The 12,995-nt window shown below is 41.3% G+C and overlaps 1 protein-coding gene across 6 annotated transcripts in view; it reads right to left on the bottom strand.

Moving 5' to 3' along the window:
• Positions 1-12,995, bottom strand: part of FERMT2 (fermitin family member 2) — a 99,933-nt gene that overhangs the window by 11,965 nt on the left and 74,973 nt on the right. For all 6 annotated transcript variants that reach the window (XM_033188018.1, XM_033188019.1, XM_033188013.1 and 3 more), the window contains 4 exons: positions 12,115-12,222; positions 8,454-8,588; positions 7,418-7,467; positions 5,767-5,891 (listed from right to left, as the gene is read on the bottom strand). In XM_033188018.1, the coding sequence (XP_033043909.1) occupies positions 5,767-5,891; positions 7,418-7,467; positions 8,454-8,588; positions 12,115-12,222 (418 nt within the window). The remainder of the gene's footprint in view (positions 1-5,766; positions 5,892-7,417; positions 7,468-8,453; positions 8,589-12,114; positions 12,223-12,995) is intronic.

Below are 12,995 nucleotides of genomic sequence, written 5' to 3'. Positions count from 1 at the left end.
ACTCATCTTTTCCCCCAAACCCAGCTCGCTCTTCTACATTCTTATCTCAGTATCACACTATCCACTCAATGCACAAGTCAGAAAAATGACCCCACTTCAACCTCCTCCCAAATAAATCACCCAGACTATTGACCAAACTTCCTCAATATCTATTCAGTCTGCCCCTTTTCTCATCTCATGTTGATTACCTTAATTTGGATTACTATCATCTCTCTAAAATGACTCCTCTGCACCATAACTGGTATAAATATGGATCTTGTCATTTTTGTGTTAATATTCTTTCAGTGACATGTCACTGCTGCTAGTTCAAAAAACAATCTCCTTACCATTTTTATCATCTAATGTCTGCCAGATTCTTCTGCGACTATCTCTCATGTTAGTAGGAATCACATTCAATAGCTATTAAGGAAGTATTCATCCTTTCCCTTAAATTCTATATTCCAGCAGCACAAAACTCTCTGCAGTTGCTGGTGCTTTTCTTTAGGCTTTTGTTTTTTTGAGATGGGGTCTGGCTATGTTGCCCAGGTTGGTCTTTAACTCTTGGGCTCAAGTGATGCTCCCACCTCAGCCTCCTGAGTAGCTGGAATTACAGGAATGTGCCACTGTGCCTGGCTCTCTATCCCCAATGAGGTCTCTCCATCCTCACTGAAGGTTAAGTTATAGAGCACCCTTACCCCTTGCTCCTTTCCTTACTTTCCAAAGTACTATTTATTACCCCAATTGCAATTTTATTTCCCCAACATGCTCTAAACCATCTTGAGGATTGGGACTGTAAGTGGTTCTCCCTTGTATCTCTACTACCCAGTAGTTTGTGGCACAGGAGTTCACTTAGTATTAGCTGAAATGAATTTTTAGAACTTTGCATTTTAGATGTCTATGAAGCCTTGGCATCCAGTCTAACACTCTCATTTCTCAAAAGAAGACACTATAGGCCCAGATGCCCTATCTTTCCAAAATCACAGATCTCAACCAGGTGTAGTGGTGGACACCTGCAGTGTCAGCTACTCGGAAGGCTGAGGTGGAAGGATCACTTGAGCCCGAGAGTTGGAGATAAGCATGTACAACACAGTCTCAAAAAATGAAACAACAAAAATCACAGGGCTTGTTTAGTGGAAGGACAGCATCTAGGCCATTTGATTCTTGGTCAAGGTGTTATCAGTGTGGTGCCTGTGATGAGTGTGATGATCAGGGTGATGAGTCCTTTCAGAGGACTTGGGAACAGCGGGATGAAAACAGAACAACTTATAAACTTATTAATTCCGTGCCAGGACTTGATCTCTCAGTTATACAGAAAGAAGGTTAAGATGTAACAGAGACAGTGAGAACAGGGGCCAGAAGACAGATCTAGTCTCAGAGTCAACAGTGGATCATTTATGCTAGTCCTGGGCCGCTGAAGAGGGAAGCAGGAGAAGGCTGCAGTGGATCCTGAGGGCAGCAAAGAATGACAGACACCCAAAAGTGAAATGCCCGTGACTGAGGGAGGAAGGCAGTGAGCCTAATTAAGAGTTTCAGGTAAATTACAGAATTCCAACATGTGGGAACAGCAATTCTCTACTCAGGACTGAGTTTTTCTATTTTTTTTTTTAATTTGTGTAACTTTATTTTTTATTTTTTTTTGAGTTGGAGTCTTGTGCTGTTGCCCAGCCTGGAGTGCAGTGGCGCGATCTCAGCTCACTGCAAGTTCCACCTCCCGGGTTCACGCCCGTTCTCCTGCCTCAGCCTCCGGAGTAGCGGGGACTACAGGCGCATGTCACCAGGCCCAGCTAATTTTTTTGTATTTTTAGTAGAGACGGGGTTTCACCGCGTTAGCCAGGATGGGCTTGATCTCCTGACCTCGTGATCCATCCCCCTCGGCCTCCCAAAGTGCTGGGATTACAGGCGTGAGCCACCGCGCCCGGCCCCTGTGTAACTTTAAAAGCAACAGTTTAAGTGACTACTAGGCAGAGCTCACGTACTAGGGTACAGATTTCAACACCGTGTTGAAATACAGTAAATCTATCCTAATGTACGATATACAGTCACACACTGCATAAAAGCATTTCAGTAAACAACAAACTGCATATATGACAGCGGCAGTGCCTTCGTAAGACTATAATGGAACTGAAAAATTCCTACTGCCTAGTGACACTGTAGCTGTCATAGTATCATAGCTCACATCTGTGTAAACAAACCTATTCTGCTGCCAGTCACAGAAAAATGCAGCATGTACAGTTACAAATAGTACATAATACCTGATAATGATAAATGACTGCGTTACTGGTTTATGTATTTACTATACTATTCTTTTTATCATTATTTTACAATGTACTTCTACTTAAATAAAAAAGTTAACTGTAAAACAGCCTCAGACAGGTCTTCAGGGGGATTCCAGAAGAAGGCATTGTTACCAGAGGAAATGACAGCTCCATGCTTGTTACTCCCCCTGAAGACCTTCCAGTGAGACAGGATGTGGAGGTAAAAGACAGTGATACTGATGAACCGGATCTCGTGGAGGTCTAGGCTAATGTGTGTGCCTGTGATTTAAGCTAACAAAAGGTTAAAAAAAATTAAAAATCTAAATATAAAAAAAGCATACAGAATAAGAATATAAAGAAAATATTTTTGTATAGCTGTACAATGTTTAAGCTAAGTGTCATTAGAAAAGGGTCAAGATGTTAAAAGTTGTTTATAAAGTTACAGTAAGCAAAGGTTTGAAGAAAGAAAATTACTGAAGTTTTAAAATAAATTTCATGCATCCTAAGTATACAGTATTTATAAAGTCTGCAGTAGTGTATAGTAATGTCCTAGGCCTTCGCATTCACTCACCACCCACTCACACCCAGAGCAACTTCCAGTCCTGCAAGCTCCATTCATGGAAACTGCTCTATACAAGTGTACCATTTTTTTTTTTGAAACAGAGTTTCACTCTTGTTGCCTAGGCAGGAGTGCAATGGCGTGATCTCGGCTCACTGCAACCTCCGCCTCCCAGGTTCAAGCGATTCTCCTGCCTCAGCCTCCCAAGTAGCTGGGATTACTGGCATGTGCCACCATGCCTGGCTAATTTTGTATTTTTAGTAGAGATGGGGTTTCTCCATGTTGGTCAGGTTGGTCTCCAGCTTCCGACCTCAGGTGATCGCCAGCCTCGGCCTCCCAAAGTGCTGGGATTACAGGCATGAGCCACCGTGCCCCCTCAAGTTGTACCTTTTCTAGATTTAGATACGTTTAGATAACAAATACTACTGTGTTACAGTTGTCTACAGTATTCAGTACAGTAAAATGCTATACAGGTTGTACCCTAGGAGCAATCAGCTATACCATACAGCCTAGGTATGCAGTCGGCTATACCCTACAGCCTAGGTGTGCAGTCGGCTATACCATCTTGGTTTGTGTAAGTACACATACTCCATAATACTCACACAGTGACAAAATTGCCTGGTGACACATTTCTCAGAATGTATCTCTACTGTTAAATGATACATGACGGTACCAAGTACAATTTAGAAATATGAATCAGGAAAAGCACGTCTGTGTTTTAAGTGTTAAATGAAATTGTTTTGGGAGTCATTTTTGTGAAATCAGTCTGAAGCCCTTTTCCTTGGTGCTATTGTCCACATCTGAGTACTTCGAGTTAGAAAGGCATATACTGGCCGGGCACGGTGGCTCAAGCCTGTAATCTCAGCACTTTGGGAGGCCGAGACGGGTGGATCACGAGGTCAGGAGATCGAGACCATCCTGGCTAACACGGTGAAACCCCGTCTCTACTAAAAAAAAAAATACAAAAAACTAGCCGGGCGAGGGGGCGGGCGCCTGTAGTCCCAGCTACTCGGGAGGCTGAGGCAGGAGAATGGCGTGAACCCGGGAGGCGGAGCTTGCAGTGAGCTGAGATCCAGCCACTGCACTCCCGCCTGGGCGACAGAGCGAGACTCCGTCTCAAAAAAAAAAAAAAAAAAAAAAGAAAGAAAGGCATATACTGCCTTACCTACAAAAACATGTGTATGTACAAATGTACCCAAAGAAGAGATGGGCTGGGCCACTACGAATAACTCTGAACTGGCTTGCCAAGGGTGGTGCAACCTTTGCTATTATCAAGCAAGTGGGAAACCAGGAGGCTATGGCTGCAGGTGTTAGCTCCAGCGCCTAGAAATACCTCCCTCCTTTCATTTTTGTGTCTTAACTCTATTCCGAATTCAAGTCTCCCATGAATGCATCTGACTAGGATCTAAGTCTCATTGGAAGTGAGTCTAGAAAGTGTATTTTAGTTTTTTAGTCTTTGCTCTAAGGGAAGATACAGTAAGAGGACTATGGAACAGACAGTGAGGAGCCAGCCGATTGACTGCATCATCCAAAAGGCATGCCAGGTGCCAAGGGTGTGTGCTCACGGGAGAGTGGTCCTCAGGGGATACAGCTTTCTGGAGGAAGTAGTATCCAAACTGAAAGCGAACCAGGTGATTTTATTGAAAAGTATTACCCCAAGTGAGAGGCTCATTAATGCTCTGCAAAGAAATCACAGCAGCAGAATGCCATCTATCTGCAGAAGAACCACACTAATCTGGGGAGGAAATTCGCCTACCAGCTGAGCCAGCCATCATCAGATGAAAAAGGTGAAAGAGAAGTACAAAGAACCAATAGAAGAAATCAATGAAATAGGAAATTAAGCTGTAGCTCATAGACCTTACTGAAGAAAAGGAAAAACAAAATCCAAAACAAAGCCAATAGCTTAGCCTTCATCTAGGCCTAGCCCAGGCTGTAGGAAGCAGGCCTGCCACAAATGCCCTGAGGGAAAGGAAATGAGCAACCCAAATACCAGCCCCTGGTTCTGAGATAGCTTTGGATTTGAAAAGATAGGACAAGAGGAAACCAAGGAGACTCAAGGTGTCAGCTAGAAGCCTCCGAGGAATATCCTGGAGTGGCTTCAGAAGCCAGGCTGAGAGCAAAGAAAAAACTATGTGAGGAAGAGGTGTTGGGGAAGGAGAAGAGGAAGGGAAGGACCTGCCCAAACTCTGAAAGTGTCAGCGACCCTACTGGCGAGCCAAGAAAATTCAGAGGCTCAGGACCCTGAGTGGGACCAGCCTGTCATCAGTGAGGGTGAGGAAGAGCAGGATGTTGAAGATGAAAGCCCAGGGATGACTACAACGTGGCTGAAAATAAGGCAGAATCCAAAACAGACAAGGAGGCAGTCCCTGCAGAATAAGGAAACTCTAAATGTCCTTAAGCTGAAGCTGGAAAGACAACATACGCTTCCTTGACAAGTTAGAAATGCAGAATCAGCTGGGTGTGGTGGCTCACACCTGTAATCGCAGCACTTTGGGAGGCTAAGGTGGGCAGATCAATTGAAGCCAGGTGTTCGAGACCAGTCTTGCCAACATGATGAAACCTTGTAGCTGGGTGTGGTGGTGCACACCTGTAATCCCAGCTACTGGGGAGGCTGAGGCACGAAAATCGCTTGAACCCAGGAGGCAGAAGTAACAGTGAGCCAAGATCGTGCCACTGCACTCCAGCCTGGGCAACAGAGCAAGACTCCCTCTCAAAAAACAAAAAAGAAAAGTTGAGTCATACATTTCAGGTCAGGTCTGCACAAAGAGATTACAACGAAATATTTATGTGGAATTGAGTACTTCAAAACTGTGAAAAAGACTATGTAAAAAAACACATATCTAAACATTTTTAAAGTACCCAAAGGAGTAAAGAAATTGATTTTTAAAAAACCTGTTTATCCCAGCAAGTGGCTCATTGACTGTTAGGCCAATGGGGATGCCACCATCAACAGCCGTGACAGGCTCTCCTTACCCCTGAGGTTCATCTGATGAGCTGGCGTGCCACTGGATTCTTCTTTGCTCTTATAACAAGAAATGGATGTGTCTTTGAAGGTGCACCAATATTGCTTGTAACCTTTCAGAGTCAGCTTTTTTGGCCTATGTATGAAACAGAATTAACAACAAAATCACTTTGAAGTAACTTTATTAACACTATATTAGCAAAGTTTCACAATATTAAGTCTGGGGTCAAGTTTTACACGTGCTGACATCGATCCCCCTTGGTCAGTGTCTTAGAGTCAGTGCTGCTGTTACTGGATGCGAGCCTCCCTTCTCAATCTAGAAGATCACACAAACAGCGTGCCTGTGTTCCAGTATTCTGCAGCTGTAGTCATCACATCTATCACTAACTAGGAGGTCACATGGGAAGGGTAGGAAAAGAAAGGTGAAGTAAATGTCAGTAATTGGAAGATTCCTAATCCTGTAATTACCTGCAGGTTTATGGGTGTCTGCAGAGTTGCCTTGGGGCCTCTGTAAAGATGCAAGTTTACCTGGCAGGACTGAAAGTGGGGGAAGTGCTGCTTTCTTCAGGGTAAATTCCAATGGTGACATTAACTTGCCACTCCAATGTCAAATACAGAAGGAAGATGACAGAGCAGTCATGAGGGTGTGTAAGGACCTTAAGGTGCAGGTAGATGAGAAATGTGTCAAGGGGGAAGGAGAAAGAGTAGGGTAGTGGCATCTGAAATCATGCCCTTATCTCAGAAATGTTCCATATTTTGAACTGTTTTATGTTCAGCTACGGTAAATGTTTTATTCTAGAGTAGTTTTATCTTATATAGTAGAAAACAGTATTTTCCACATCACCTCCTTTCCTTTTTCTCCTCTCTGCCTTAATGCCGAGCTCTCCTGATTCTGTGGAATGTAGCTGGATAGTGTTTACAAATCTTGATCAGATATACTAGAACTTTATATAAAATGTTCCATGAACAAATGAACAGAGTTCAACAGAATCTTGCGCTCTGAACGAGGAAATAATCGCTGGCAGTAACATGGTTCATTATGTACTGCTTCCAACTGAGGCCCAGAGGGGCTGTGCCACTCACTGTATTACCGTTTCAGCATCTGCATGATGCAATCTAGGTTTCACAATCTTTTTTTTTCTTTTTGAGACAGAGTCTCGCTCTGTCGCCTAGGCTGGAGTCCAGTGGCCGGATCTCAGCTCATTGCAAGCTCTGCCTCCCGGGTTTACGCCATTCTCCTGCCTCAGCCTCCCGAGTTGCTGGGACTATAGGCGCCTGCCACCTCGCCCGGCTAGTTTTTTTTTTGTATTTTTTTAGTAGAGACGGGGTTTCACCGTGTTAGCCAGGATGGTCTCGATCTCCTGACCTTGTGATCCGCCCATCTCGGCCTCCCAAAGTGCTGGGATTACAGGCTTGAGCCACCGCGCTCGGCCCACAATCTTTTTTTTAAAAGAAAAATGTTTATCTGATAAAAGAATGAGCATTGTGATTTTAATTTCATAAAAGTGGTTATTTTCTCTCATGGTAATTTGGTGTTCACCTAACTGGTAAATCTGTTTACAGTAGATGCGTTAGTCAAACTTAACAGTTAGTTTCAATGTGACCATGACTATAAAACTGACAGTCATTAATATTTGGAATCCCTCCTCTTTTTGTACTTACTTGAAAACTTTAATATAGTCAGCAAGTTCAGGAATGGAAGTAATGTCACCCTAGGAGAGAGTTAAATCCTTTTTTATTTTTTTTTAGTATTTGAAATTCTTTCTAATGTTTGGTATCTGATATCAAGAACTAGCTTACTTAATAAACAGAACGACATAAAATACAGATGATAAAGATTTTAACACAATCACATTACATGGTCTTATGGACCATATTCTTGGTACAAAGGCATTTTCAAATAGCATAAAAGGTTAATAAAATTTTCATCAAAATGGCAATTGATACAACTCATAAGAATATGTTATCTTTAAAATGGCTGAAACTGTAGCTACATATAAATCTACACATTGTAAAAGGCCCGAAGTGTTTCTTCAGCAGTAACTAATCCCCATACTTAAAAACCAAACCCAGCATTTCACAATTTTCCCGAGATCTTTTTTTTTTTGTAATATTTCAAATGTGCACATCACTATGTGGATTTTTACCATGACTTAAGATTATTTTCCTCTGCAGAAATGTCTTCTCATCACTTGTAAAAGAATTTGCAGAGTATTAGAGTATTAGATCTATTCTTACTGTGTTGAATGCACTAGAGACGAATACATTACTACTTTAGAAACAAACAAACTTCCCAGCGGTGGCAGGAGCACTGCTTAAGGCCAGGAGTTTGAGATCAGACTAGACAACACAGTCAGACCCCATCTCTAAAAAAATTAAAAATTTAGCCAGGTGTGGTGGTGCATGCTTGTAGTCTCAGCTACTCAGGAGGCTGAGGCAGGAAATGGCTTGAGCCCTGGAGTTTGAGGATGCAGTGACCTATGGTGTGCACCACTGCACTCCAGCCTGAGCAACAGAGCAAGACCCTGTCTCAAAACAAAACCACTTTGCTCAAAGTTCCTGAAAAATTAACATCTGATTTCTCTCTCTAAAGCATTAAATATTTCTCTCCACCACCCCCCAAATACTTTGAACCTAAATCCACAAAATGGAACGCATCAATTCAAGCTAAATTAGGTTAAAAAAAGATTCATCCTACCAAAATTGTTGACGTTTTACCCCCTTCCAAAGTAATCTCCAGGTCTGAAAGGGCAGCATCAACTTCATCAACTTCTTTGTCACTGTTGTTCAAATGATTCTCTGACGTCATGATTGACAGCTTATTGATATGATACTGAAACCAGAATTATTTTATTAAAATAATTGCTATAACTGTAAAACTCTAAGATGAAATTACTATCTGAATCTATATTGAATGCTTTTCAGTACCTAATTGGAAAAGACAGAAGCGTCTGGGAACTAGAACGAAAGGAAATAAAGGGCATGGCACCTGAAATCAATATCCTAAACCTGCTAATAAATATTTATCCAAAAGACGTAGGGTCTTTGGACACATACCAATGAATTCATCGTTTGGGGGCCCTTAGACTTAAGAGTAACTGTCCTCAACTGTATTTCACATTAACAGAGATTTGACTTTTTTTTTTTTTCATTGTAATCTTCCCTGTGTCTATAACAGGGCCTGTTATCAAGAAATATTGAATAGACATATAGAATATGCATAAGGTCTTTTGTAGAAACGGATGAACACTGAATGCTGTACCTTGCTCCTATTACCCAGGAGAAAGTCATCATTACTATGTCAAAACCTAAAGCTCCACCTTTTCCCCATCCTCGATTCAATGCTCTATATTCTCATATGTAAGAATGTTTGTATGTGAGTACGCACATACCCACATACACGTGGGTGGGGAGGGGTGGAGAGAGAGCAGTCAGTAGTGGTGACTACTCATATGTAGACAGGAAAATTTTGGGATACAGAATAGTTATTGATTTTAAATATACTTCAGTAAGTGACTTAGAACCAATATTCATAATCTAATAGATTTTTATGTTAAACCTTAAGTCTTCTACAAAGGTCAGCAGAACCTTTAAATCTTAATCAGTTATCTTTCAAAGCAACAAATGGTGCTCCAAATGTCTGAAGTATTCATTTAATACATTCATTTCATGGGAGCATTTAGTGAACTAATCTGAGGCCACTTACCAATGTTCTTCTGTGTTTTTAAGGTTTAGTGACTGGTAATGAATAGTCTCTGGCTACTTCAGTTGTGCTGAAATGAGATCTTACAATGGTAGAAATGTCCATATTCATAAATTATGGAAAATGAGGTAGAGGTTGAGGTCCTCAGGTCCCAAATGTCAGAGTATATTAAGAATCAAGTGGGCCGGGCGCGGTGGCTCAAGCCTGTAATCCCAGCACTTTGGGAGGCCGAGACGGGCGGATCACAAGGTCAGGAGATCGAGACCATCCTGGCTAACCTGGTGAAACCCCGCCTCTACTAAAAAATACAAAAAACTAGCCGGGCAGGGTGGCGGGCGCCTGTAGTCCCAGCTACTCGGGAAGCTGAGGCAGGAGAATGGCGTAAACCCAGGAGGCGGAGCTTGCAGTGAGCTGAGATCTGGCCACTGTACTCCAGCCTGGGCGACAGAGCGAGACTCCGTCTCAAAAAAAAAAAAAAAAAAAAAAAAGAATTAAGTGAAGAACTGGTCAAAAATACAGATCCTTAGGTTTACTCCAGAGATCCTGATTCAGGAAGTCTGGGGTCCAGCCTGGAATCTGCATTTTTACTCACTGCTCTGGGTAATTCTGATGCAAAATGTCCTTATGAGTCATACTGGAGAAATCCTGGCTGTGAATGGGACTTAAAAAATCCAGCTTCGCTTTCAAAAGTGCAAGGGATATCTTAAATTTCTTAATACATACCCTGACCTAAATGCTTTAAAAACAATGTGACTAATTCATCTACTTTACTTTTTATTCCCACCTTCTTGTTTTGTATTATTTTGCTTCTTTTTACTATCGTAAATTTACTTTACACAACGATCCAGATGTCCCAAGGAGAGTATACTTCAGAGTACAGGCTCTGTCTGAAAGAAAAAATACTAGGCATGTCCTCCTCACCATACTTTCAGTTTCCTTATTCTGATACTAGATGGTTTCATACAAACTTAGGGTCAGTCTCTGAGAAAGCCTCTAACAACTCAAGGTATCCGTATGCCAAAATATTCTCATTAAATCTAGATTCTAAAATGGTCTTGGAGGGCTATGGTTTTGAGACCATTCCACTTCCATGAACTGAAACCTATGGTCTTCTGAGGTGTTCTTTCTGTACTGATACAGAATGTCCACGATACATTTGGTGAGGGGGGCTGCAGAATCATGTCATTCCTGTGAGAACACAACTGTGTGTACTCTCATTTTACAAACACGTTTTGAGCACCTACTATGTGCCATGCATATAACAGGCATCTGTTGGTTTTAAAAACAACCATAAGCATGACTATTTAATATAAAAATAAAGCAACAGTATAAAATCTGTGGTCTTTCACACATATTTTACAGGTATGATTATTCTATCATTGGCAAAACCTCCACTAGAAAATCATAAGCCTGTATCAAAGTGAGAAGGATGTAGGAAGAAAGCCATAACCAGGTAAGGGGACTCCCAACAAACTGCTCCAGAATTTAATTCAAGAAATTCACCAGAGAGTCAGAATTATCAGGAAACACAATACAGGATCTTAATTGGCTCATTAAGCAAGTCCCTAGAAAATAACTGAAAATATCTGTCACCTGAGATTTTCCTTGTCTACGCTGCTTTGCCACTCTTCTCATTACGTAAACTAAGGTGAAAATTAGATGTTCTTGCTTTATTTAGTTTTTTTTTTTTGCTCATCTCACTCCCCATTCTTGCTTTCTAATGGCAACTTTTTGAGTCACAACTGAAAACTTTTCTGGATGCATAAAAGAAGGCATCCAGAAGACTGAGAACATTTTTGTGTTCTAAGGAAAAACAAAATCCTTTCTACAGTGAAAAGTTCTTCAACTGAATGTCAACTCTGCTTCCTGTACTTCTGTTATTTATAGAACACCAACTTCATCAGGACTTTAGGCTGAACCTAGAATCCCGTCATAACCGGGAATACTTGCCAAAGCATTACTAGGGTATCTGAAATTTAAGAAAGATGAATTAATTTGGTCACCAGACCTCAGTATCTGTAAGAATGTGGATGTGTGGATGCCACCTTAAAGTTATTAATGAAGTGGATAATTAATTTTTAAATAAGCTCCCCTATAATTCTGAAGGAGGTGGCATGTAAGAACCACATATGAAAAAACTGATTTAATCTAAGGAAGCTTGTCAGTTATCTACTTAAGAATTATCACTGTAGAAAAAGGTTTGGTTCCACTAGTCTCTCCAAATCTTATCACCTAAAAGTATTGCTGTGCTACAGCCCATTTTATAATGTGTTGTATCATCCCCAGCTATTTATGAAATTATGCAGGTAAGCTTCAGATTAGGTTTCAGAAATCTGATTTTTAATAAATATTTTCTTTCCAAGGAAAAACTGAGGAGCTTTGAGCAGATATATACTGCAGATATATATTTGGGGGTGAGAGGATAAATTTTTTCCTACAAAATAGAGAAAAGTACTTAAGTATACCACTAAACTCTTGGAAAAGACAAAAAATAAAACTAAAATGTATTTGTTTTGCTTTCCTGTCTGCTCACTTTCTTCATGGCAAAAATTCTGTCTTGTGAAATGTTACTGGAATTACTATTCCACTTTACTGTTTAAAAATACCTCCCTACCCTTTACCCGAATAGGTCCCATTTCCTAGACCTTTCAACTACCTGCAGGGCTGCAAACATCATCATTTCTTCTTCTGTGCATTCAATTTCTTCCAGGAGAATGGCCCATTTGGCCTGCTCGTAAAGCTGATTGATTCTGATTGCATCATACTGCAGCAAGAGAAATAGTTATTTTGTAATATATAACCTTTACCATTGAAAAATTTCAAACTCTGAATACTCAATTGACAAGAAAAATTTAATATTTTTTTTCCCTGGGATTTTAATTTACAAGCAAGAATTTTTATTTACAATCAAGTATTATTAGAAGGATACCTATAGGGTCAGTCATGCATATATATGCCCACATCTAAATTTCTGTTAAAAATGACATTAAAGGCCAGGCACAGTGGCTCATGCCTGTAATCCCAGCACTTTGGGAGGCCGAGGCGGGAGGATCATGAGGTCAGGAGATCAAGACCATCCTGGCTAACACGGTGAAACCCCGTCTCTACTAAAACTACAAAAAAAAAATTAGCTGGGTGTGGTGGCGGGTGCCTATAGTCCCAGCTACTCGGGAGACTGAGGCAGGAGAATGGCGTGAACCTGTGAGGGGGAGCTAGCAGTGAGCCAAGATTGCACCACTGCACTCTAGTCTGGGTGACAGAGCAAGACTCCGTCTCAAAAAAAAAGGACATTAAAATATGACAGAGAATAATTTTTTTTTTTTTTTTTTTTGAGACAGAGTCTCGCTCTGTGGCCCAGGCTGGAAGTGCAGTGGCCGGATCTCAGCTCACTGCAACCTCCGCCTCCCGGGTTTACACCATTCTCCTGACTCAGCCTCCCGAGTAGCTGGGACTATAGGCGCCCGCTACCTCGCCCGGCTACTTTTTTGTATTTTTTAGTAGAGACGGGGTTTCACCGTGTTAGCCAGGATGGTCTTG

This window comes from Trachypithecus francoisi, unplaced genomic scaffold (genome assembly GCF_009764315.1).
Source record: "Trachypithecus francoisi isolate TF-2019V2 unplaced genomic scaffold, Tfra_2.0 Lachesis_group3, whole genome shotgun sequence".
NCBI classification, from domain to species: domain Eukaryota; kingdom Metazoa; phylum Chordata; class Mammalia; order Primates; family Cercopithecidae; genus Trachypithecus; species Trachypithecus francoisi.
The sequence above is the reverse complement of the archived record's forward strand: the minus strand, read 5'-3'. Positions and strand labels throughout refer to the sequence as shown.